Source organism: Petaurus breviceps, unplaced genomic scaffold (assembly GCF_028583685.1).
Source record: "Petaurus breviceps papuanus isolate PSGF00001 unplaced genomic scaffold, PetGlider_PUasm1.0 38, whole genome shotgun sequence".
Taxonomy (NCBI): Eukaryota; Metazoa; Chordata; class Mammalia; order Diprotodontia; family Petauridae; genus Petaurus; species Petaurus breviceps.
Window position 1 is genome coordinate 81,016,051 of NW_027186304.1, and position 26,097 is coordinate 81,042,147.

At 36.7% G+C, this 26,097-nt stretch overlaps 1 protein-coding gene across 1 annotated transcript in view; it reads right to left on the minus strand.

The window, feature by feature from the left end:
• SLCO5A1 (solute carrier organic anion transporter family member 5A1) overlaps positions 1–26,097 on the minus strand; it is a 171,762-nt gene that overhangs the window by 22,136 nt on the left and 123,529 nt on the right. Inside the window, exon 6 of the mRNA XM_069100092.1 lies at positions 11,888–12,086. Coding sequence (XP_068956193.1) covers positions 11,888–12,086 — 199 coding nt within the window. The remainder of the gene's footprint in view (positions 1–11,887; positions 12,087–26,097) is intronic.

Here is a 26,097-nt window from a genome sequence, read left to right on the forward strand (position 1 = left end):
AAAGAAAGAAAGAAAGAAAGAAGCATAAAGTGATAAGCACCTGCACAGATAATGAAATAAAAAGACCACCCTGAGTTCCTTCCCTAGGATAGTGGAGTCGGGGGAGGGAAGGGGGAGGAGAACAAGGTAGACAGAAACAGGTAGAATAACTGATGTATAGACAAGTGGTATCCTCTGATACTAAAGAAATTGTACCAAGTCTGGCGTAACTTCTGAGTTCAAAAGTTACCTGGGGTCTGCTTACCTTATTTTGGTATATTTGCAAAAGATTACAGTTACCTTTGTCCTGCTTAGTAGAGAAATGCTACCCTCTCACACTGTTGCTGCCACCTGGACCAAACCTAGATGTCTGGACAGGACTGCTTTTGCTAGAATTTACCTCAAAGCTGCTTTCTCTCTCAAAGACCAGAATAGAACACTAAAAAATTAGGTGGCCATCAAAGTTCACTAGCACCATGTCCTTTTTATACAGATGAACATGGATGATTTATGGATTATTAGTAAACCCCATGGTTTACTTTAGGAGTTTGGGTCTCTACTTCTTTTCCTTAAGTTCTAGAAAGTACAGTTCTGACCATGTGACCACCATCCCTTCCCACTGAACAAATTCCAGTGGCTGCCTATCCACTGCAGAATCATATACAAAATGCTCTGTCATTCAAAGCCCTCTATAATCTACCCTTCGCCTATCTTTCCAGTCTTGTGGTTACCCCCCCTCATCCACACACACACAAAAAATACTCTTTGATCCAATAACGTTGGCCTCCTGGATGTTGCATGAACACGCCACTCCATCTCTGGGCATTTTCTCTGTCTTTCCCCCATGTCTGGAATGCTCTCCCCCCTCAACTCCATCTACTGACTTCCTAGGTACCACTAAAGTCCCATATTCTACAGGCAGCCTTTCCAAGGCCATCTTAATTCCAATACCTTTCCTTCTGTTAATTATTTCCTATTTTGTATCTTCACCACTTATCAAAATGCCTAATACACAGTAGCTGCTTAATAACTGCAGATTAACGGATAGAACACTAGCTCAGGCAGTAAGTCACTGGAGGGAGAGTTTGGATGTACAAATCCAAACCCAGTACTCTTTTCAAGATACCTTCCCACCACTATAAAAGGTAAATTTGTAGTCAAAGATTTGTTCCATCCAGCTTTCTCCATTTACCAGGAATTTTGTTTTTTTTAATATGGATGAATATCTTTTTCTATTACTGTTTCCTATTAATCATAGAGAAAGTCTCAATTTGTCTTTTCTAATATAAGAGTTTCTTTCCCTTCCTCTGCACACAGAGAAAAATAAGACACAGAAACAGCCATATGAAGTTGTGCTGAGTTTAAGAATTCTATCCTTATTTTCTCTACAAAAAAGAAGGTGGTCATTTTCCAATTCTTAAAGTAAGGCATTCCCCCTCCCATTGATTTTCTGACTAGCAACTACTAAGACAGCAGTGATTTGAAATTTATATACATTAGGACTTCAATTAGCAGACTCAGAATATTTAATATCTATGATATTTATTAAGCATCTGTGATGCAAACCCCAAACTGTATATTGCTTATAAAACATATGAACAAAATTTAAATATGGGCTTTAAACATGGTTTTATGAAAATAGTTTAAAACATCTGAGAAAATCTTGTTCATACTGAAAAATAAGGACCTCGAAATTTTACACACTTTCAATTACAGCAGGAATTTTGTGAACCATGTTATTAACTTACTAGAAGCTTGAATCCTCCACATCTGGATTCCTGATACATATCTGCTCAACACTACAAGGGATTTAATTAAAATCACAAGCTTTCAACTGAGTCTGAGGAGGAAAAGCTTTCACATTTCTTTCATGGAATTCAAAACATTTAAGTAACCCTAAAGCTATAGAAATATCAAGTGATCTTTCCCTTTTCAGTCAGCAAAGCACAGAAAGAAAAAAAAAATGCCTGCAATTTGCCTAGCCAACAAGATGCTGCAATGATATACATCAGCATTTTCTGCTTTTGTTCTTAAACAAAGCTGACTATGTAAGATTAGATTGTTATCTTTGGGTCTGACTTGGATCTGTCTTTATGGAGGGCACACATGGTTTCTTAACTTTGACACAAGTGTATGATGAGGCCATAGTTAAATCATTTTAATGCCCAGGAAAGATGTCAAGTGAAACAGGAGATGACTCAAACCTCATGCCTCTCTTGGAACTCTGAAAATAAAATGGAATTCAATTCAGCATCCATTTCTGGAGCTTCTACTATGTTTGGCTTTCACAGAATCTCCAAGTTGGAAGCACCTTAGTAGGCCATCTGATCCAACCATTATCTAAACAAAAATCCCCTCTCCAACATACATTGCTTTTGCTCAGAGAACATGCCATGAGAATATTAGTTAAAAGAACTGGGCTTCTTTAGTTTGAAGAAAAAGAAGACTGGGGTGGGGGACAGAGATGGGAGTATATGAGGACAGCTATGTTCATGTATTGAAAGGATATATATACTCACATACAGAGTAAATGATACTATACTAAGATCTACAGGATGGGGACACCTCCAAAGAAAGCCCATTCCACTTAGGGATAACTCCAATTGTTAGAAAAAAAAATTTCCTTATATCAAGCTTAAATTTGATTCTGTTACTTCCATCCATTACTTCGAGTTCTGTTTTCTAGGACCAAGCAGAACAAAAGCTAAACCTTCTTCCCCATAATATCTTTTAAAACATTTGGACTGCCATATTTCCTTCCCTTTTTTGCCAGGCTAAATATTCCCAATTCCTTCAACTAATCCTCATATCATATGATCTTGAGGCCCTCCATAGTCCTAACCACATTATAAGACTAATTTTCCTCATGAATAAAAGGCTTTTGCTTTTATTTACAAACATACCTGGCAATTGCTATAGGTGACTAAATATATAGCTAGCTAATCTAATCTCAAAAAATGCGACTAAAGATAACATAGATAATCCTAAAGCATATGTTGGCAACTGCAAGACTAAAAAAAAAAAACTTTTTGTCACTATACATATATATATGTATATATATATATATAGAGAGAGAGAGAGAAAGAGATAGAAATAGTTAGGAAGAGCTAAAGACAAGTCAGGCCTCTGACATTTTTAAAATGAAGCATCATGTGCAAGTCATTGAATGGTTATATCATATCAACTTGATTTGAGCAGTGGAAAAGAGAAATGGAAATCAATACAACTGGATGTACATTGATAGGGAAGAGTGTTGTTGTTCAACTGTTTTAAGGCAAACAGTTAAATGACTTGCCCAGGATCACACAGCTAGTAAATGTCAGAGGCCTGACTTGGACTCAGGTCTTCCTAACTAGTAGAATGCCTTAAACTGACTAGATTTAAAGGAGATCAGGAAGGAAGGGTTGGTTGTCTAGCTGGGAAGAGTAGTATATAGGATTATAGAAGCTGTACTGCCCAGTTGCAAAGAGTTGGTGCAATGTAATAGAATGAGCAATTAAATGTCAGGGGTCGGGGTGGCCAGGTGGCTCAGTGAGTAAGAGCACCAGCCCCAGAGTCGGGATGACCTGAGATCGAATTCGGGCTCAGATACTTAGCACCACACCCAGAAATAACTGGCCGTGTAACCTTGAGCAAGTTACTTAACCCCAATTGCTTATAAAAAAAATAAAAAATAAATGTCAGGAGTCCTCATTTTTATTCCATATAGACTCTACCACTACATTATTACTTCATCTTTAGAAAGAGAGTCAAACTAAATCCATGAGATATCTTCTAGCACTAAGATCTTAGTAAAATAAAGTTCTTACATCTGTTACCAATGGAAAAAGAGAAAGAGATAGTGACATTGAGAAAAAGAGACAGACAGAAAGACAGAGATAGAGAGACAGACAGGCAGATAGAGACAGAGAGAATACCCTGTCTCCTCACCAAATCTATGGAGTATAAATCCAGTTTTCCATACCACAACACAATTATCTAATAATTTCAACATATTTTTTATGCCTTGCAAAACAAAAAAGTTTCTTAATCACGTATTTAGGAAGAAAGTTTTTTAAAACTTAAGTAAATATATTTAAGCCCAATTCCATTTATCTTCTTTAGTGAAAAGCACTGTGGTCTCCAACAGAGTAGCTACTGAAGCATTCCAAAGAAAGTGATAGGTGACCACACTGCATAATCAGAAACAGTGATAAAGTAAGGTGAAAGTTTGGGCGAAGGTAGTTTAGATGATTCAATAATCAGACTTATTTCTTTGGCACTGACATGGAATTCATGATTTTACTGTCATTACCATCTAAGACACTTGGAGTATTTCAGCCCTGAGCTTTTGATGATTTTTCATCATCGAGGTTCCAGCTGATGCACTGACTCATTTCCAACTCAAGTAATTATATTCTCAGCACCTAGAGTTTCCCCTGTAGTTTTAATTAGGAAATTTGATTCACCTTCTGTCTGCATCAGCTGACTATGAACTCCAACATCCTGGACAACAACGTGAAACACAAAAACAACTGTTTCAATTTAGTCAGCAGTGACTGAGTACCTGTACAGGTTTCTGGGTTTCAATATGAGAAGAGGTGAACACTATGGGGTTGGTGTAACCATTTAAAAGGTGGTCTGGGATATCTGAACTTATTAACCTTTTTGTTTGTTTTCAGGATCCCTTTATTAGTCTAGGGAAACCTCCTGACCTCTTCTCAGGAAAATGCTTTTTAAATGCATAAAATAAAATATACAGAATTGCAAAGGAAACCAATTACATTGAAATACAATTTTTAAAAGTTCCATGGAGCAACAAGTTAGGTGGCTCAGTGAATAGAGTGACAGACCTGGAGTCAGGAGGACCCAAGTTCAAATTCAGCCCCAGACACTTACTAGCTCTGTGACCCGGGACAAGTCATTTAACCCCACTGCCTCAAAAAAAGGGGGGCAGCTAGGTGGCACAGTGAATAGAGCACCAGCCCTGGAATCAGGAGGACCTGATTTCAAATCCATCCTTAGGCACTTAACACTTACTAGCTGTGTGACCGTGGGCAAGTCACTTAACCCCAACTGTCCTGCCTTCTCCCCTCCAAAAAGGCAAAAAAAAAAAAAAAAGTTCAATGGATTCCAGGTTAAGAACCCCTGCTATACATTTGGCTGACATTTCACTATCCATTCTTCAACTCTATGCTAATTCTTTAAGCAATTGGGTGTGAAGGTAAAACAAATGCTTTATTGTTGCTTCTTCAATTTAAAAAGTTCAATTTAATTGAACATACATTTATTAAACACTTACTGAATAGAATGCACTGTGCTGAATGGCACAGTAGATAGAATGTTGGGCCTGGAATCAGGAAAACCTGAGTTCAAATCTGACCTCAGGCACTTATGGGTATATGACCCTGGACCCATTTAACCCATTACACTTTGCCTCAGTTTCCTCTTCTTCAAAATGGAACAGTAATAGCACCTACCCCCCAGGATTGTTGTGAAGATCAAATGAAATAACTGTAAAGCTCTTAGCATGCCTGGCACCTAGTAAGCACTATAGAAATGTTTATTAGCTATTATTATGAGTCAAAAATGAAAAATAGTCCTTGCCCTCAAAGAGATTACATTCTACTGGAGAAACTCGTGCAATAAACCTAAGGTGTAAGTCCTAAAATCTGCATAAAAAAATACAGAAATATAAAGCAAAACTTCAGCTAGGACTTAACTTTATTATTGCCATAGTTTGGGGATCACAGTGTTATGCTCTTTCTATTCTAGCTCTCTGAAATCTATAAAAATTTCACAGATTCTTATTATAAAAATATGTAACATATTTTTATTTGAGGGGATCTAACTTAGGGGTATATCTACCCTTGAAATATTATAGCAATAACACAGCATCATGATTTATATAGCACTTTCAGGTTTGTGAGGCACTTTACAGATTTCATTTGTTTTTTTCCCCACAACCACCCTGGGAGAGAAGCGATATTACTTGTACAAAACCCCATTTTACCCATGAGGAAACTGAGGTCAATAGTGACTTGTTCAGACTTTCCTAGCCCTAGGTGAAGCACCCTGTCTACTATGCCATCTCCTTTTGTCATTGTACAGTCATTTTTCAATCATGTCCAGCTCTTCACAACCCCATCTGGAGTTTCCTTAGCTAAGATGCTATAGTAGTTTGCCTTTTCCTTCTCCAGGTTATTTTACAGACGAGGAAACTGAGGGAAACAAGGTTAAGTGACTTACCCAGGAGCACACAGCTAGTAAGTGTTTGAGGCCAGATCAGAACTCAGGAAGATGAATCTTTCTTACTCCGGGTCTGGCATCTGTGCCACTTATCTATATACCATGTCACCTTGCTACCCCTACTATGCTACTAAGGGAGCAAGGCGGGGTTGGTTCTGGTTAGGATCCTTAAGGCACATACAAAATTGAGCTAAATAAAATTTTAAATAATTCAAATTTCTGAGTAAAATACACAGTAAACAGAAATGTTTCAATCAAATGCACTGGTTGATTTTTCTGTTCCAGAAAACTGTAAGCGTTCCATTTATTTCTGACCTAAATCACAATATGCTACAATCAGGCTTCTGCTTATAATACAGTGGCAAAGATGCCTGAAAGCAAGCTGCCTATTTCAGCAGAGATGAAGTCTTTGTTTATCATATTAAGTTTTAAACTTAAGACCTGAAAGGGCAAAGGAGAAAAATGATGAAATCTTTTTTGATAAAGGTGTTGATCTGGCAGAGAGAGGTCAGTAACCATTCTCATGAAGGGGAGGCAAAACTTCTAAACAAAAATGAACTTAATGGAGTATTTGTTTCTGTCTGTGCTTGTGGTGTGTTTGTGTGTGTGTGTGTGTGTGTGTGTGTGTTCAGTGTAAATGTAACCAGTGGATATAGCTGCAGAGTGTGTGTAACACTGGCTGCAGGTACCCAAAGCTGCCCTTTCTACTCCATCTTCCCTGCTAGACAGGGATAGAACTGAATGTTCTGAGACCTTTCCACTATCTTCCCTAGGGAGCAGTTTAGGATGTGAACTTTTCTCTAGTCAGGTCCTCTCCTTTCTGCTCTCCTTTCTCTAGGGAGATTTAATCAGCCATACGCTGTTACAACAATTAGCATACTTTGTAACCTGGAGGCAATATAGGCCCTCTGGTTCAGGTGGTCCCCTCCTCTATGGTATTATATGGCATTTGTATCAAACCAAATGTTAGCAGTATGATCATGATAGCTCAGGGTCCCAAGTTAGGAAAATTCCTAACATCCAGGCAGAAATTTGACTCTATTCTAATTTCAATTTATTACTTACTACTTTAATTTCAATTTACCTCTAACTAACCCCTAGGGTAGCTGGGGGGGGGGGGGAGTGCAAAGGATGGAGTGCCAGACCTGAAGTCAAGAAGATTCATCTTCCTGAGAGACACACATTAGCTTTGTGACCCTGGGCAAGTCACTTAACCCTGCTTGGCTCATTTTCCTCATCTGTAAAAAGAGCTGGAGAAGGAAACGCCAAATTGCTACATTATCTCTGCCAAGAAAATCCCAAATGGGGTCACAAAAAGGAAACAACTGAAAAACAATTAAACAACAATAAAAACTAACCCCTGGCCTCTTTTTGCTCAAGGCAAAAATCAGGATACAGGAAGTAGTTAGGTAAGAGAAATAAAATGAATATATTGCATTACAGTATCTGTTACTGAACAGGCACATCTGAACAGAACTTGTGGAAAGGGCAAATCCTTATTGGGAACATACCTCGGTTCTTAAAAAGTTATGTACAACCAAAGTCCTAGTCTCACATTATCTCTGGGATGCCTGTAAGGGCCCAATGGCCATTCGTGAATTTTCTCTTTTCTGCCAAAGCTCAGCCCTCCCTTCTACAATCATTTTCTGTCTTCTGACTATTGCCTCTATAAACAGCCCCAGCCAGGCTGGGAATAGTTTCTATACTGCTCTGCTTGAACCCCACTCTCATCAGAATTGATTCAAAGAGGGAAGAATAAATATACACACCCAGCTGTATATAGAAATCTATCTTACTGAACAAGGAAATAGGAGGGGAAAGGGATAAGAGAAAGGGAAAGGGACTTGATAGAAGTGAGGGAGGATTAAGGAAGGTAATTGTTGAATCAAAATAAACTTTTAAGGGGGGGACAGTATAAGAAGAGAGAGAAGGAAAAATATAAAGAAAATGAGATGGAGAGAAATACACAGTAATCATAACAGTGAATGTGAATAAAATGAGCTCACCAATAAAACAGAAGTGAGTAAGAGAATCCAACAATGTTCTTTACAACAGACACACTTGAAACAGAAAGTTAATATTAAGGCCTGGAGCTGAATCTAATATGCTTTAGTTGAAGCAAAAAGAAAAAAAAAGACAGGGGTAGCTATCAGGATCTCAGACAAAACGAGCAAAAATAGATTAAAAGTAATAATCAGGGAAACTATATTTTTAAAAGGTATCAAAGACAATAAAGTAATAATAAAAAATTATACAGTAAGTTTCTCTAATAAAGGCCTCATTTCTCAAATGTATATTGAGTACAGAACTGAAACAAATTTATAAAAATAAGAGCCATTCCCCAATTGATAAATTGTTAAAGGATGTAAACAGGCAGAGTTCAGAAGAAGAAATTAAAGTCTATAGTCACATGAAAAAATACTCTAAATCACCACTGATTAGAGAAATAAACGTCTAAATACCTCTGAGGTACTACTTCACACCTATCAAAAGAGACAGCTACTGGAGAGGATGTGAGAAGATAGGTACACTAATAAAGTGTGGGTGGAGTAGGGAACTGGTTCAACCATTCTGGAGAACAATTTGGAACTGTGCTCAAACAGGTCCAGTTGAATGTGTGGCTTAGCACAAATTTTGTCAACCTGGAAATGAAGATTCATTGTAAAAAATAATTAACTTGAGCTAAGCTGTTATTGGTTCTTCAAATAAAGTCTCTGTTACAAAAAAAATAAATAAATAAATAAAAAACTAAACCAAAACCTGTGCATACCCTTTGACTCAGCGATACCCCTACTACTAAGTTGGTATCTCAAAGAGATAAAAGAAAAAGGAAAAAGGCCCACATGCACAAAAACATTTATTGCAGCATTTTTGTGGTGGCAAGAAATCAACTGGTTCATCAATTGGCAAATAGCTGAACAAGTTGTAGCATACAATTTTATGTAGTACTATTATGCTATAAGAAATGACTGATGAAGGGGATGGATTCAGAAAAACAAAGTATGAATCATATGAACTGATGCAAAGTGAGCTAAAAGGAATCAACAGATCATTAAGCACAGTAACAGCAATGCTGTAATTATGATCCACTGTGAAACACTTATGATCAGTACTGTGATCAATACAATGATCCAAGACAACTCCAAAGGACTCAAGAGGAAAAAAATGCTATCCACTTCCAGAGAGAGAACTGAAGAACTCTGCACTTTAAAGTCCAATTTATTTTATTTCTTTGTTTTTCTTTTTTAAAAATATGGCTAATATATAAATATGTTTTACATGATTTCACATATATTATTGATATATTGCTTGTCTTCTCAGCAGGTAAGGAAGGGAGAGAATGTAAAACTCCAAATTTTTTAAAGAAAAAAACATTTAGGGAGGCTGCTAGGTGGCGCAGTGAATAGAGCACAGGCCCTAGAGTCAGGAGGACCTGAATTCAAATCCAACTTCAGACACTTAACACAAAAACTAGCCATGTGATCTTGGGCAAGTCACTTAACCCGAATTACCCTCCAAAAAACAAAAAATTAAAAAAAAAACATTTAAAATAAATAATTTTTTTCAGAAATAAATCTGACCTTTCATATGAGATTAACATTTTGAGTCAGTTTAGCCCAAAAGATTATATATATATATATATATATGTATGTATGTATATATGTATATATAAGGGTATCCCATGAATGTTAGCCATAGATGTCTATACCATGTTCTTTAAGCCATGGTTGATCTGACTGACAACCACCTTGGATGATCTCACCATGTAGAAAAGCACAGGAAGAAACTATGTCTTTTACTTGTAATCCTGACAGGTCGTTTTTATTGTTTCTTTTTTTTCCAACCTAAGTGACTTGGCAATACGTACATGAAACTCAATTTACATCTAGAGGAAAATCAAAGCTGTATTTAAAGTCAGAAACCAGACATCTCATCAGTGGCTCATCATTTAGGGCTTTGTTTCCCTCAGTTGTTTTGCCAACACATCCAAATGGGTAAACTGTTCAAATGAAAGCAGCTTGAGCTGTCCTGTTCCCGAGCTTTAGAAAATTACTTCTCTGGGAAATCCACATCAAGTAAATGATTTTTATCTCACATCTAACAAGTTTTAGACAGTCTCTCCAATGTACAACATGCTTGAGTTTTATCCAAAATAGAAGTATATGCAAAATAACCAATACTCCAGGTTCTAGAAATCATATATTATTTACTTTCCAGATCATCTCTCTAGAAAGCATTCTATTGTACTTTCTGCCTAAGCAAGCCAAAGTCTAAAGCACAATAGGATCACAGCTTAAAAACTGGAAAGAACCTTGAAGGCCATTTAATATAACCTCCTTCTTTTATAGATAAGAAAATGGAGGCTCAGGGAAATTAACAGAATTATCTCCCATTAGCTCCTTGAAGGAAAGGGTGATCTTTTGCCTCTTTTTGTATCCCCAGTGCTCAGCACAGCACAATGTCTGGCACAGGGTAGGTTCTCAAAAATTATTTATTGACTGACGGTCCTCGGTTACATGGTTACTAAGTACCAGAGAAGGACTTTAGCCTAAGCCTTCTCAACATCAAGTTCAAATTCTAACCACTATACCAAAGTATCTTAGCTATGTGCTTTATTCAAGGAAAAGTTGTGACAATAACTGTTTTATGTCACATTTAATATCTTGTCATAAAAAGCATGTTTAAGATTATCTTTGTTCATAGTCCAATACTAGGGCCTAGCAAATAACAACTCAGAAATTATTTCTGTTTGCAAAGCATTAAGAAAAATAAATTTCTCCATGTGAAAAATCATATTAGGGGTAAAATAATATTTAATAACATAACATGCTCTTATAATTTGGTCAATGTCATTTCTCCATCAGTCTAAATTGCCTCAAAGAGGTAGAAGTTTTCACAACTCTAATTTCAAATGGAATCTATTGCAACGTGGATCTCTACTATGAAGTGAAAAAAAATCATAAAATAACTAAGCATTTTCTTCACAAACTGAAACCTTATATTTAAAAATAAGCACTGAAATCCTATGTGATGAATGCATACTGAAACACTCCTGATGTGCCTGAGTGATGGAATGTTTGCATTTTTATGAGTTCTGAAAAGAAGACTTAGATCTGGAAAGTGGGATTCAAGCCTTGCCTCTAACATTCACTATCTCAATGACTTCAGTCAACCTGGTTACTCAGCCTGATTCTCAGTTTTCTCATCTGAAAGGGACTGTTGTTGTTGTCCTTAGTTTTATTTTTCAAAGAGGACTGTCGACATCATGGAGTTATGTGTTGACTCATGTATGAAATGGATTTGAAGAAGATCATCATACTTTTTTTTTTTACTATCTGTCTCAAGGGATTATTGTGGAGCAAAGTGCTTTGAGCTGTAAAGTGCGACATAAATGAGAGTTGGGTTTTTTTTTTATTCATTCACCATCAGCAGATATCATCTGGGTGAAAAGCACTGTAGAAAGCACTTTGTGGGGACAAAGACATGAAAGAAGTAAGAAAGCATGATTGCTGCCCTTGAAAGAAATTGCAGTCTAGGCAGAGATAAAACATTCACCTGAGAACAATTAGCAAGGCACATAGCATCCTAGGATTCTACAACACATTTGAATACATAGGTGTTTAGAGGGTTTGCCATGATTGTAATAATATTTATTGTTCAGTCATTCAGAGATACTTACCCTGTTGTATATGGAATATTTATGCCACCCAGGTTAATACTTTCACATCCAACAATGAAGAGTGTTGAAAAACAGAGTAAAGACACACCACTGCATATCATTGCTAGTTTTGCAGATTCTCTGGCACCAAGTTTCAACTTTTTTATAATGTAACCTCCTAAGACAATACCAACACCAGCACTGGGCACAATAATCACACCTAGGAAAAATAAAGGAAACAGAAGATTAAGTATAAATGAATAAATAGCTACATTATCCTTTTCAATTAATTCTATTTTTATGAAATTTTTCTAATATGACAAAAAATCAACAGAATATTCAAAACCAACAAACTCATTGATAGAGAATAAACAGAATCTTAGATTTATTTAATTAACAAGCATTAAGTGCCTAGTGTGTGCACTGTATTAGATTCTAGGGGAAAATTTAGATAGGATACTTTCCTGCCCTCAGAAACCTGAATCTGCATGCTTTAATAAGAGAGTTCTGTTAAATTAATATCATTTATCCCTGAGTTCAGAGGGAGGCATTTGGTATGGGCCATGTGCGGGTCTTCTACATCACCTTGCAAATATACTGTGCTTCAATGCTGAAACTGAAGATAAACCTGTAATAAAGTCATTTGATTTAAATACCAAGAGTCCAGGAATAGTATCAAATAACTAAAAAAACAAAAACAAACTTCTCATGGAAGAACACTGGCAGGACCACTAATTACATAATCTTTATATTGATGAGGGAGCAGAAATCATAAGAACAAAGTAGTCCCAGGTTTTCTTTAGCTACAGATCAGCTTTCAGTAAATAATGGATAAGATCAGAGGCAAAATACATTAGAAAATTCATTAAGATTCTGTTTATATTTCTCTTATAAAGCTAATAATTCATTTTGCTTGAATTAAAGTATTCAGTCTTCATTACAGTCATTAGCATGTGTGCAAACAGCATTATTTGATTGACCAAAAGCATGCAGCTGGAGAGGTTCTCTGTCAGGGGCATCCTCTCCCAGTGCCTCCCACAATTTAATTCCTGTACCCTAAAGTAAGATCTGAAAGACATCAGTTATTTCTCCTTCAAATGAAATGGAAGACACCAATGTGCTAACTAATTCTCTGAGGGATTTGCCTTTTACTTCCAACTGCAGGCTTTATTCTAGCCCTGGATTCATTCATTCAATAAGCATTTATCAAAAGCATACTGTATGCAAAGTATTGCAATAGTTTAAATAAGATCCAGTCCCTTTCCCCAGGGCTCCTGATCTTCCTTCTAGGAATTCTAGGCATTACCTCCAACTGCTAAACATACAGGGAATATTATATTCTTTACTCCCTTTTTTTTTAGAGAGAGGTATACTCTAGAGAGTACACTAGAGTACTCTAGAATGGTTAAAGAGCATGAGACTGCTAATGGGTAAGTGTGGGTTCTCTTCTCATCTCTGTCCCCAGTACCTTGGCTGGGCTAACTTCATTTTCTATACTGTGGAACTCTCTTGATGTCTAGGAGAATCTCTGAAGCCCCCTGAGAAAAAGGGAGGAGATTAATCCTTTAAGTAGGAATGGTGCCATGAGATATAATCTTTGGGATGGAATTTTTTCAAAAGTTGTGGGATATGGTTTCAATAGCATCACACACAAAGCCTGCAGCTCTTTCATTTCATAATAGTGTGAATTTTTTTTTTTAACTAAGAGTAATGTTCTCATTAGTTCTGGTCGATAAGATTGTCCTTCTTGACATTCATTACCTCCTCTTGTATGCTCTAATCTAAAATTCCCCTACCCTTATTTGAAAATGAACATGTTCTATAGAAGAGACCACGATGTATAAGAAATATCATTTGGAGTCATTATGCTATTCAATCCCAGCCCTATTCATTCCTCTCCCTTCAAAGAAATGTCTACTGGGAGAAAAAGATTATAATGATAATGTGCACCTGGAATAAAATTGGGATACAATGGAGCTAACTCAGTGGGAGCAGTCAATGTTGACATAGCAATGAAGTGTTCCAGTCACTTTGTATTTCCCTTTGGAATTAGTCAAGTGACTAAATTGTTCCTACCCTTTGGCTCAGCAAGCCCGCCACTGGGCATGTGTTCCAAAGAAGTCAAAGATAAATGATGGTGATCGCTTCAAAGAGGAAAAAAACCTGGAAATATCTGTATAAATGGATACAAAGTGAAAAAAGGCAGAACATGAAGAACAACTTATACAGTAACGATGATATTATAAAGATAATCAACTCTGAGATTTAGGAATTCCGACCAACATAATGACCAACCACAATGCCAAAGGACTTGTGATAAAATGTGCTGAAAGCTGATGGATTCAGACTACAGATAGAAGCATTTTCTTTTCTTCCCTTTTTTGGTATAAGACAGAAGGGGAGACATGACTAATGTGAGAATTTGTTTTGTATAACTATACATACATACATACATACGTGTGCATGTGTGTGAATATGTGTGTGTATCACTGAGGTATATTTTTCTTATTTTCCCAAAAGAAGGAGAGAAGGCAAAATGAGAGAATTCACAGCTGAAAATAAAATTGAATTTAAAACAAAAAAAAAGTCAAAAAACAAACATAGAGACCTAATATATACCAAAATATTCATAACAGCACTCTGTGGTAGCAAAGAATAGGAAGCAGAGTGAGTGCCCCTTGATTAGTAAATGACTTTTAAATTGTGTTATGTTAAGGTAACTAGATATTATTGTGCAATAATAAATTATGAATATGAAAAATTCAGGGAAAGGTGGCAAGATCTAAATATACTGTTGCTGAGCAAAATAAGCAGAACTAAGAAAATTACATATAATGATGCCAACAATGTAAAAGAAAAGACTGTCTAAAGAAACCAAGCTCTATAATGGTTTGGAAAACACAGTAGAGATCCTAATGGAGAGATAATGAAACATATTTCTCGCCCCTGCAATGGGGAGGTAGAGAAATACTAGAATGACATATTATTTTGATTGTAGGAAGCAGTAAATGCAAAGGATTTTGCTGCTTAATTATCTGCATTGTCATAAGAGATGGTTCAATCCGGTTGGCAGTTGAAAGGGTTGTGATATAAAGACAAATGGTTTCAATAAAATGTTTTTTAAACGAAGTGCTCATGGTACATAAATAAGAGGTCTCTGTGTAGTCCAAAAGTCTTTGGCATCTTTTATTCCTTATTATTTCTCTATATTTTCCCACAAACTTCTCGCCATCCTTACCTATTCCCAATTTTGCATTGAAGTCACCTAGTACCAAAGCATCTGTGCATTTAGAGTATCTTACTCAATTCTTCATGGAATTTTTCTATCTCTTCATTCTTTGAAACAACTGTTGCTATATAAGCTGTAATTATTTTTGCAATGGTCTTTTTGCAAATAATTATCATGAGTGCTCAAAAATGAGATGACCAAATGTCCCAGGAAATTATGTTTCTTTTTGTTTGGGGATACAAAATAAAACCAATGATCAACTTCTTTATTTGCTTCTTCAAGAATCTATGAGCCACCCTTCATCAAAATATAACTTCCTTCTTCTGGTTTTGATTAGAACAGGAATGTCATGTCTGATACAATTCAAGTCATCCAGTAATATGTGTATTCATTGGTCATTGGACAAAGATCTCACATTTAGTATGCCAACAATTAAGGTTACAAATGGCAAAGGAAAAAACAAAACAGTAATTCTTAATACCTTCTTCTCCCTTTTCCAAGCCTACTAATACCTTTGTTCAAGCAAAAGGGAGCCTCCCAAGATTAGGGATAATGTTATCTTTTTCTTTGTTTCTTGGGTTGCCACAGCCAAAGAATTTATCACCAAGTGCCTTCTCAGTCTAGAATGAAACTCAGAGACTATATTACAAAGGGCTGTGAACTTAGAATGAAAGGATTCAGAAATGTTCAGCCTGGCCTTGCCACTTATTTACAAGAAGATGCTGGAAAATCACTTAACACCTCTGACTCTGTAAAATGGAAATAATAATACTTGCTAGCAAAGATTTAATAAACACTTATTGATTGACTTAATGATTTGCCTCCAGCAATGCAGCTAGCAAGTATTAGAGCTAGGATTTGAATCCAGGTTTCTTAACTGGAAATTTCCATGCTTTTTCAAGTATATACTGGGAGTTCTTAAGGGAGTGCTGTAAACCGACAAAACTAGTCTGCTTTGTCCTTAGGATGCCCTGTATAAAGGGCCTCTTTTACAGTATAACAAATTCTCTGTATTTCTGTTGTTTAATATAACATTCCTTCCCAAGATCAATAAGGGGTCTAAAGGGGTTCTAATATAAGCCATTAAGAAATATTTTAGATGCCTCTAAATCAATTAATTGAGATACAGATGCAAGAACCTGGTGCAATATCTTGATATATATTTAACTCACATTAGGCCCAACCAATCCAATTCTACAGTAGTAACTTATAAGGTTCCCCTCTGCTATCAGTGAGAAAAAGTTAGGGAGCCATAGAACAGCCTGAGAGAAACCGTTATTCTTGGGGAATCACACACTCTTTTAAAGTCTGCTGGATTTACAATCCAAAAAAAAAAGGTAGATTCCACAAAAATAATGTATTTCACTTCAGGCTCCTACAAAAATGCAAGTAACAAAAAGCCTTGGGGTATTCTCATGATATAAAAGCAAATGCTGAATGTGATTCAAAAAAAATCAAACTAAATTAATATTTTATCCTTTATGGCTTACAAACCTAAAAGGCTTTTCTGCAGTGAAGCAATAAAACCAGAGGACAGTGCTGATTTTAAATGATGAAATGCAAAATCAGAGTATTTACTTCCAATTATCCCTAGCTCCAAGGAACCTAAGGTGAAACAGCAAAAAACTAAGCCTACTCCCCACCCCCTTTACACACCTAGGGCCTCTTTTACAGGCAACTCCGAAGGAAAAGGCTAGCTCATCGTTACAGCATTAATTTTTCATTCAACAAAATCAAGAACTCAACAGAGAGCTGATAATCAAGCAATTGTCCTCAGTTCCAGTTCACACAGCTGGGTGTGGCCTACAGGAACTATTGTGTCAGTGCCAAATGTACAGCTGGACCCAGGGCCCCATGGCAAGATCAGCTTTCAGTCAGCACTTTTCCAATTCTGACCTTTCTGTTGTTGTCCAAATGCTGCAGCACTCAGAGCTTTCCCATGGAGACAGATGATGATCTTAACATTCACTAATAGCCTAGTTACAGAAACCTAGGCAAGCTACACTTCCACAGGGAGTAGAGCAAGGACATTAAAAATCAAATCAATTCTGTGTGAGAAAAATACTGAGCCAGATTGTCTTCATACCTAGCCTACTCCCTGGCTGAAGATTAGACTACTTAGTAAGCTGTATTAACTCTTATAGGCCACTAGAGTGTACTGAAACAGTAACTACTAAATTAATTCATTAATGTGCTAATTCTGAGTTTATTAACCATCTACATAGGTTGGGCCAGAAGTTCAACTTTGTGCCTCCTAGGAAAGAGGAGGCAAATCAGGAGTGTAAATGAGGCTATAAAGGAGAATGTTTCAACTGCTTAAAAGAGCAAATCATTTTCAAGCGTTCATTTAAATGCAAACACCTGATATGATAAAATATCTTTAATTCTTTTTTTTTTTTTAAAGCAATTGGGGTTAAGTAACTTGCTCAAGGTTACAAGGCCAGGTGTTTCTGGGTGGGTGCTAAGTGTCTGAGCCTGGATTTGATCCCCAGGTCATCCTGACACTGGGGTCGGTGCTCTTAGTCGCTGTGCTACCTGGCCGCCCCAAATATCTTTAATTCTCACCTAAAGCAGATCCAATAAGACTGAAATGGAATAAAAAATAAATCACTGTCCTTTTCTATTGCACTTTAAGATTTATAAAGTTATTTCACAACAACCCTGTGAGGTAGCACAATATTATCACTGTTATCAAATGGATGGGGAAACTGAAACTTTGATGACAATAACTAGCATTTATATATTTCAAGAAAACCCCAGATGGAGCCACAAAGAGTTAGACAAGACTGAAACAACTCAACACCACCACCACTATGTGCCTTAGCACAGTGCTTTATAAATACCATCTCCTTTGATCTTCACCACATTTAAGGTAGATGCTATTCCTATCCCCATTTTACAGATGAGGAAACTGAGGCAGAGATTAATGGCTTTCCCCAAATCACACATCTGATAGGTATCTGAGTCCACATTTGAACTCAGGTCCTCCTGACTCAGGGCCCAGTGCTCTACCCACCACACCACCTAGTTGACTCAAGAATTGTAACCAACTTGCCTATCAGCTCATAGTGACAGCATAGGCCTAGAACTTGAAGTCAGAAGTCCTGAAGCTAAGACCACTAATTTACTATGTGACCCTTAGCAAAGTTCCCCATCTATAAGGTGAGAGAGTTAGAGGACATAATTTGCACGATTCATTCCTACTCTGATGGTCTATGATTCAGAGCAGAAATGAGAATTTAGGAAGAGACATAATAGAGAATATGAGCTCTGAACTGGGTATAGACCACAGCCTGTTTGTTTCGCTTGGAATAAACTGGAGGGACTTCAAGGGTGGTGGTCTCAGGTCCTCTGAGGATAACTAGGCCCAGATATCCTAGAACAAGAGATGAAGAAGTCAGGCTACAACTAAAGGGCAAAATCTACCATTATCATCAGGCAAATCAAACACAGCCAACCAATTGACTAGCATTTATTAAGCTCCTACTGTGTGCCAGGCACTGCTAAATGCTAAAAACAAAAAAGAGTTGCTGATCTCTAGTGGGGTGGGTAGGGTGGGAGTGGGGGGACAATATACAATGTGCAAACAACTGTGTACACACAAAATGTGTGCAGAGGGTAATCTCGGGGGAGGGCATTAACATGAAGGAGAACTGGGAAAGACTTGTTGCAGAAAGTAAGGTTTTAACTGAAACTTGAAGGAAACTAGAGAAGCCAAGAGATGAAGATGAAGGGGAAGAGCATTCCAGGAATGAAGGTCAGGAAACAGAGGGTCCTCTGCATCAGAGGCAGCGGGTGGTATAGTGGATAGAAAGCTAGGTTTGGAGTCAGAAAGACCTAAGTTCAAATGTGGTCTCAGACACTTGTTAACTGTGTGACCCTGAGTAAATGAACCTCTGTTTGCCTCGGGTTCCTGAACTATATTACAGGGATAATAACGGCCCTATTACAGGCACCTTGAAGGACTGCTGTGAGGATCAGATTAGATAATATTTATTAAAAAGCACTTAGTACAGTGCCCGACACATAGTAGGTGCTATATAAATGTTTATTTCCTTCCCCTTTTCCCTGTTCTTGTGTGAGGAAGAAAAAGGAGACCAGAGTCACTGGATCACAGAGCATGTGGAGAGCTGGAGAGAAGCAAAGTATAAGAATACTGGAAAGCATGTGGGAGGGGGCAGGTTAGGAAGGTCTTTGAAAGTCAAATGATTTATACTTGATCCTAGAAGTAATAGGGAACCATAGAAGTTTACTGAATTGGGGAGGAGAGAAGAGAGATAGAAAATCCTATAGAATAAAAAATCAAGGGTGAAATGGAATTTCCAGGGGCCAAAGCCATTGAGAGGATCAGGGTGGGAGAAAGTAGTATCTACAATGCTAGTGCAGAGAGGCCCAAAACCCCTGGAAAGAATATGCCCTCAGGGAGAAGTCTCAGAACTGGAGATAAAACTAATTTTTTAAAAAAAACTAAACTAAATGGGCACTGAAAAAATCCCAAGTCCCAACTTGCTGATTTTGAATCTACTTGGGTTAAAAGCCTGGGTACTTGAGGTAACATCCTAACCAAAGACACTTTGAAGGAGAATGTCTCTAAGGGCACATAAAAGGAAATGAAATAAGGGAGCAGGCAGCAGTTAAAAAACAGCAAAGCCTCATGTCTTCATATTTTTTTCACTGAAAAACTACTTCTATAAGTTGTAAAATATTTGATAACTTTGTAATTTTTCCTTCGTTGCTTTGTTGTTTTAAAATCTTGTGTGTTTCCCTACCATTATTAGCAGTTAAGAAAAATACATTCCTTAGGAAACCTAAAAAAAGAAAATTGCATTCATATTATTAAGATGGGGAGAAGTTGGAGAAATGTAACCTCCTCAGCAAGAGATCTAAAAGAGAAAAAAATCCAGGAGGGAACAATGGTCAGCAGAAATGTTACCAAGAAGAAGAAAATACCAAGAGCCCAGAAGCCAGCCTGGAACAAGAAACATCCCCAGAGCTAACAGGGGCAAAGATTTCAAAAAACACTTGAACTTCATTAACTTGTTTTAATGGGCAAAAACTATTTCCCCAATTTGATAAAGTTGGGAGCAAAGAGTTATAAGTGTATATTTTTGCTCTTATGAAAAGCCACTGGCTAATTATGAGTGAAATACCCCTGCTTTAATGACTCTCCACTTTTATGAATCATAGAATTTGATCCTGAATAATTTATTTCACAAATAAGGAAACTGAAGCCCAGAGAAGTAATTTACTTGCTCAAGGTCATATTGGCAGAATCAGGATTAGAATTTAGATCTCCAGATACCTAGTAAAGCAATGAAACTAGATGTATTTTAAGCTATTCCATTTTTAATACGTTCAGACTTTTCTCTAATTGACATCAGCCTTCTCCCCTATTAGTATGTTTGCTCCATCAATTGACAGAGTTTGTTATGGCAGAGCTGTGAATAGGTGTGACCTTTAGGGGAAGAAATGACAGTATAAAGCTAGAGGTACAACCATTTGACCCAGTGATCTCACTACTAGGACAATGCTTTAAGAATGTTTATAGGAGGTCAAAAAAGATCAATATGTACAAAAAGATTCATAACAGCATTATTTATTCATAATAATGAAAAAACTAGAAATAACTCCTGCATCTAAAGATTAAGAAATTATTAAACAAATTGTGGCATTTGAAATATAATGGAATATTATTGAGTTATGCAATTACCATTACATGCTATACTATTGTATACTATACTATTCTATACTATTAGTAGTAGTAATAATATGACAACATGTGGAAAAATATGAAATTATTCTTAATGAAGAATCAAAACCAATGTAAATAATGACTACAATTATGTAAATAACAATACTATAATTTGGAAAAATATAGAGAGAGCAGAAAAAAAAGGCTCAGAAAGACAGAACTAAAGGGTATTTTTGTTATCATTAAAATCAGTGCACCCTTTTTAAAAACAAACTGTCAATAGTGCAGTTGTCCATTTCACAGACTCTTGGTGTGTTGGAAGGGATTATTTATGAATAAGAATTCACTCCACCACGTACCCATCAAATAAATGGTCATCTGGCCTTACATAAGACTTCAAGTACTTGAAAAATCCCCCTACCTCCCTAGACAGCAAGCTCTGCTTTTGGATAGCTCTAAGTGTTAGAAGTTTTTCCTGACATCAAGCCTAAAACTGTCTCTGCAACTTACATCCATTATCCTGGTTCTACTCCCTGGAGTCAAACAAAACAAGTCAATATTCCTCTTCTACATGACAGTTCTTAATTGAATACAGCTATTATGTCCCCTTCCCAAGTCTTCTACTCTCCAGGCTAAACATTCCCCATTCTTTCCATTGATCCTTTAAAGACATGACCTCAACTATTCTTCATCAAATGTGGCATCAAACGCTGTATGATTATTTTTTTATTTATTTTATTTAGAATTTCTGAAATAGAACAAACATTTCTATAACATAATATAAAAAAGATTGTCCATGAAACTTCAAATCTACTATGTACAACTTGCTATGCCTTTTAAATATACAATAAAGTTATCATGTAAATTTCTTTTTTTCTTCCCTCCCCATCCCATGCCCTAGAAATGGCTACCGTTAGACAAGAATATGTATATATGTAAAATCATTCCATACATACTTCTATTTGTCAGTTCTTTTTCTGGATGCAGATAGCATCTTCCTTCATAAAACAAATAGGAGTCATTTTTCTAAACTTTTGTCTATTTAAATTTTTTAGGGATGCTACCAAGTTTAGTTGATGAAGTTAGAAAATGGAAAGGAAAGGAAAGAAAGGAAAGGGATGGAAAGGGAAGGGAAGGGAATGGAAGGAAAAAGAAAAGGACTTATTAAGTGCCTTGTATGTGCCAGACACTATGCTAAGTGCTTTACTAATATTATCTTTACAAATATTATTATATACAAATATTTTCCAGTTTTTTTAAAACAGCAATGAAAGAGTAAGGGTTTAGGGTGAAGCAGCCTCAAGAGTGGTGTTGGCACATAGTGGGCAGGCCCTTGCATGAGAGGCCAGGAAGGTGACAATCTCCCTACCTCCATGAAGGGCCCTGGTGGAAGACATTTGGCCTCCTGTTGGAAAACTTTATATAACTCCTGTCTTCTCCCCCAGCTTAAGCCCTAGAACTGCTCTGGGTCAGTGGCCCTGGATGACTTTCCAGCTCACAATGACGGCAATGCGACCACAGAACAAAGAGACAATCCAACACACTATGCTTGGCAGGGTGCTCTCCTACCTGAAGGAAGAATGGACAGAAGAAAGGAAGGAAGGAAAGAGGGAAGGAAGGAAGGAAGGAAGGAAGGAAGGAAGGAAGGAAGGAAGGAAGGAAGGAAGGAAGGAAGGAAGGAAGGAAGGAAGGAAGGAAGGAAGGAAGGAAGGAAGGAAGGAGTCTCCTACAGGTGCCATTCTGTGGGTGGGCAAACTCAGCCCTGTGACACTGATATTTCTTATGCTCAGAAATTCCAATGACGGAATGAGAAACATGAGCACTGTTTGAGCCACAAACTAAGACTAACATCTTAGAGAACTAGGCTCGTATTCATCCTGACCTTTAAAAGCTGAAGAATAAATGGGGGTGGGGAGAGATTGAGGTTCAACAGAAACACCTGCAGGATGTGACAGTGAGGTCAATAATTGTAGGTGGCTAAATATAATTTTTTAAAAAGTAAGAATTGGACCAGATGATCTCTAAAGTCTTTTCCATCTCCACTATGAGGAATTCTAAGACAAATATATCAAATAACTCTCAATTAAGCTATGAAAGTTCAGTTATTGAGATCTAATGAGCAAATAAGACTATTTAAATTAACATATCAATTATTGGAATAAAAATTGTATTTCTAAGAGAAGTGCTTGAGGCTGCTCAAGAAGTTTGTTCTCTCAAGTATTTTAAACATCCCCACAAATTTTTTCTAATTAATTTATTTATTTTTAGTTTTCAACATTCACTTCCATAAGATTTTGAGTTTTGAGATTTCTTTCCTTCTACCTCCTCCCCCCCCCCCAAGATGGCATGCAATCTGATATAGGCTCTACTTGGACATTCATATTAAACATGTCTTCACATTAGTCATGAACTAATGGGAGGAACCATGAGAAAGAAGAAACAAAACGAAACAACAAAAGCAAAGGAGAGCAAATAGTATGTTTCCATATGCATTGTCTCCTAAGTTCTTTCTCTGGATGTGGTTTGAATTTCCCATTGCGAGTCTTTTGCAGTTGTCTTAGATCCTTGCATTCCTGGAAAGAGTTACCCCATAATAAATTTTTATATGTGATTACAGTACTTATCTGACCTCCATCTAAAGCAGTTTGTTAAACAAAGGTAAACTTGATCCAATATCACCCTTAAAAAGATCTATGTTTAAAAAAATCAAATAGTTTGCTCCTAAGAGCCCATAGTAGATAATTTGCTAACATTAAAAATCATTTTTAAAAAAACCATTTTAGTTCAGAGAAGACACTCAAAAGGCTATATTAAGTCTGGTTACAGAAAAAAAATTATCTGCCTTCACAGACTGAGCTTACATATACTATCTCTCACAAGGTCTACTGCATTCAATTACATTTGCAAAAAAAAAAAAAAGGTAGCTGGGCTTGGAATTTGGTACGAAAATTATGCTGGAAAATTCACAGAAGCAATTTCTAAGAGGAAATGAACTATTACATAAAATTAACATCTATTATATTTTATTTTTAAAAATATTCTCCTGTGAATAAGGCAACTGTGAACTTACACTTTTTCTAAATAACTTGCTTTAATGACATGTAGTGCCAATGATGTTCTCTTCTCTGGGTAGGACTAGAGTTAAGGTCCTTTCCAACATTAAGATGCTGTAAGATTAAGATCTGCTGTAAATAGAGACATGAGAAAATTATACTCAGTTTCCCTAGTACAGTTTAAGTGTGAGTCTAGAGTCAATGAATTGAAGAAAAGTAGCTGTTTGAAACCTTGGTCCATCTATTTCTAGGAACAACTCCAGAGAAACTACATGCCCTCCCTTCCTAACCAATGGAGAAATGCCATGACAGAGAGCTGATACACTGGCAGCTGAATAAATTATCTGTGGCCCTTCCTGGACTGATTCAAGTTACAAAAAGACCATGACTTCAACTTCTGATAATGTCCAAGCACATGTTTCATTATTTAGATGAAAAGAGAAGTGTACTTCCTGTCTGCATAGTAATGATGATATCCTGGAGACACTTAAAGGCCAAGATACTCATTAGCCCAGAATGGGATTCCTACAAATTAATGGGAAATTCTCTTGTGCTCTTAGGGAATTCAAGCTAGTCTTTTGGATTGGGCTAGGGAAACGAATATTGTGCTTCTAGGCTTGGGTATAGAACCAACTGCATGACAATTAGCCAAAAAAAAAATATCAACTTTCCTTTTCCTCAGTTTTGTCCATTGTATAACGAGAAGAATAATACCAGACCTCCTCTTTCAACCCCTTTCAAATGACAATCTTATGAAGATAAATGGATAACTTTAATATTAGATTCTTAGCAAGTCTTCCCGCCGCAATGGAAGACATACATCTTTTAAATTTTACCACCAACTTTCTTATGCATAAATCTGTTCATGTCACTTCTCCACTCAAAAAAAAAAAAAAACCTTCAATCATCATTATTGCATCCTAAATAGAGATAAAACTTTGGCTGGCATTTAAGGCCTTTCACAATCTGGCATCATCATTTATTTTCTACCTTTTCTCATATTACTCTCCTCCATGTACTCTATGCTTCAATAAAACTACATAATTCTGACCCCTAACATATCCTATGCTATTCCTTCCCCATGTTTTTTTGCTCATGCTGATACTTATGCCTTCAATGCCCTCCCCTGCCTCTTCACATATCTGTTCCCTAAAATACAAACCCAATGTCACTTTCTGCCATGAAGCCTTCCCTGAACCCCAGGAATTGGCAAAGACCTTTTGGCTTAGACTTTGCAGAGAAGTTTGTTATGAATCTCCATAGTAAGATTATCATGTCCAGCAACACCACTGCCAAGTCTATATCCCAAAGACATCCCAAAAGGGAAAAGGACCTATCTGTACAAAAATATTTATAGCAGCTCTTTTTGTGATGGGAAAGAATTGGAAATTGAAGAGATGCCCATCAATTGAAGAATAGCTAAACAAGCTATTGTATATGATTGTAATGGGATATTATTGTGCTATAAGAAATGACAAGCAGGATGATTTCAGAAAAGACTTGTGATGCAAAGTGAAATAAACAGAACCAGGAGAAAGCTGTACACAGTAACAGCAATATTGTTTAATGAAAAACTGTGAATGATTTAGCTATTCTCAGCAAGACAATGATCCAAGAACAATCCCAAAGGACTAATGATGAAGCATACTATCCACCTTCAGAGAAGGAACTGATATTGATTGAATACAGACTGAAGCATACTATTTTTCACTCTTTATTTCTTTTTCTTTTGTTCTTGTCTTCTTCTACAAAATGACTAATATGGAAATGTTTTACATAATTGCACATGTGTAACCTATATCTGGATTGTTTACCATCTCAGGGAGAGGGGAGGGGAGCAAGGGAGGGAGGGAATTTGGAACTCAAAACTTTAAATAAAAATGTTTTTTAAGAAAGATTATCATGTAATATTTATTATAGTCAATCTTTCTTTGTATCTTATCCCTCTGAAAAACTACAAGTTCTCTGAGGGTGGGGACTATTACCTAAATTGTATATCTTCCTCAGGACCTTTTACACCATAGGAACAGTTTGCTTACTGGTTGACTGATGAAACACAGAAACAGAATTACAGCTTGAGAGACCTAAAAGACAATCTAGTCCAATTTACTCCTTTTACAAATGAGGAAACTAAGACCTAGAGAGGCTAAGTGACTTCGTGAGGTCATACAGGTAGTAAGTGACCTTTAACCCAGGTCTTCTGACTCCAAAAACTATATTCCTTCCCCTGCACCACTCTGCCTGCCAAGTTTATTTA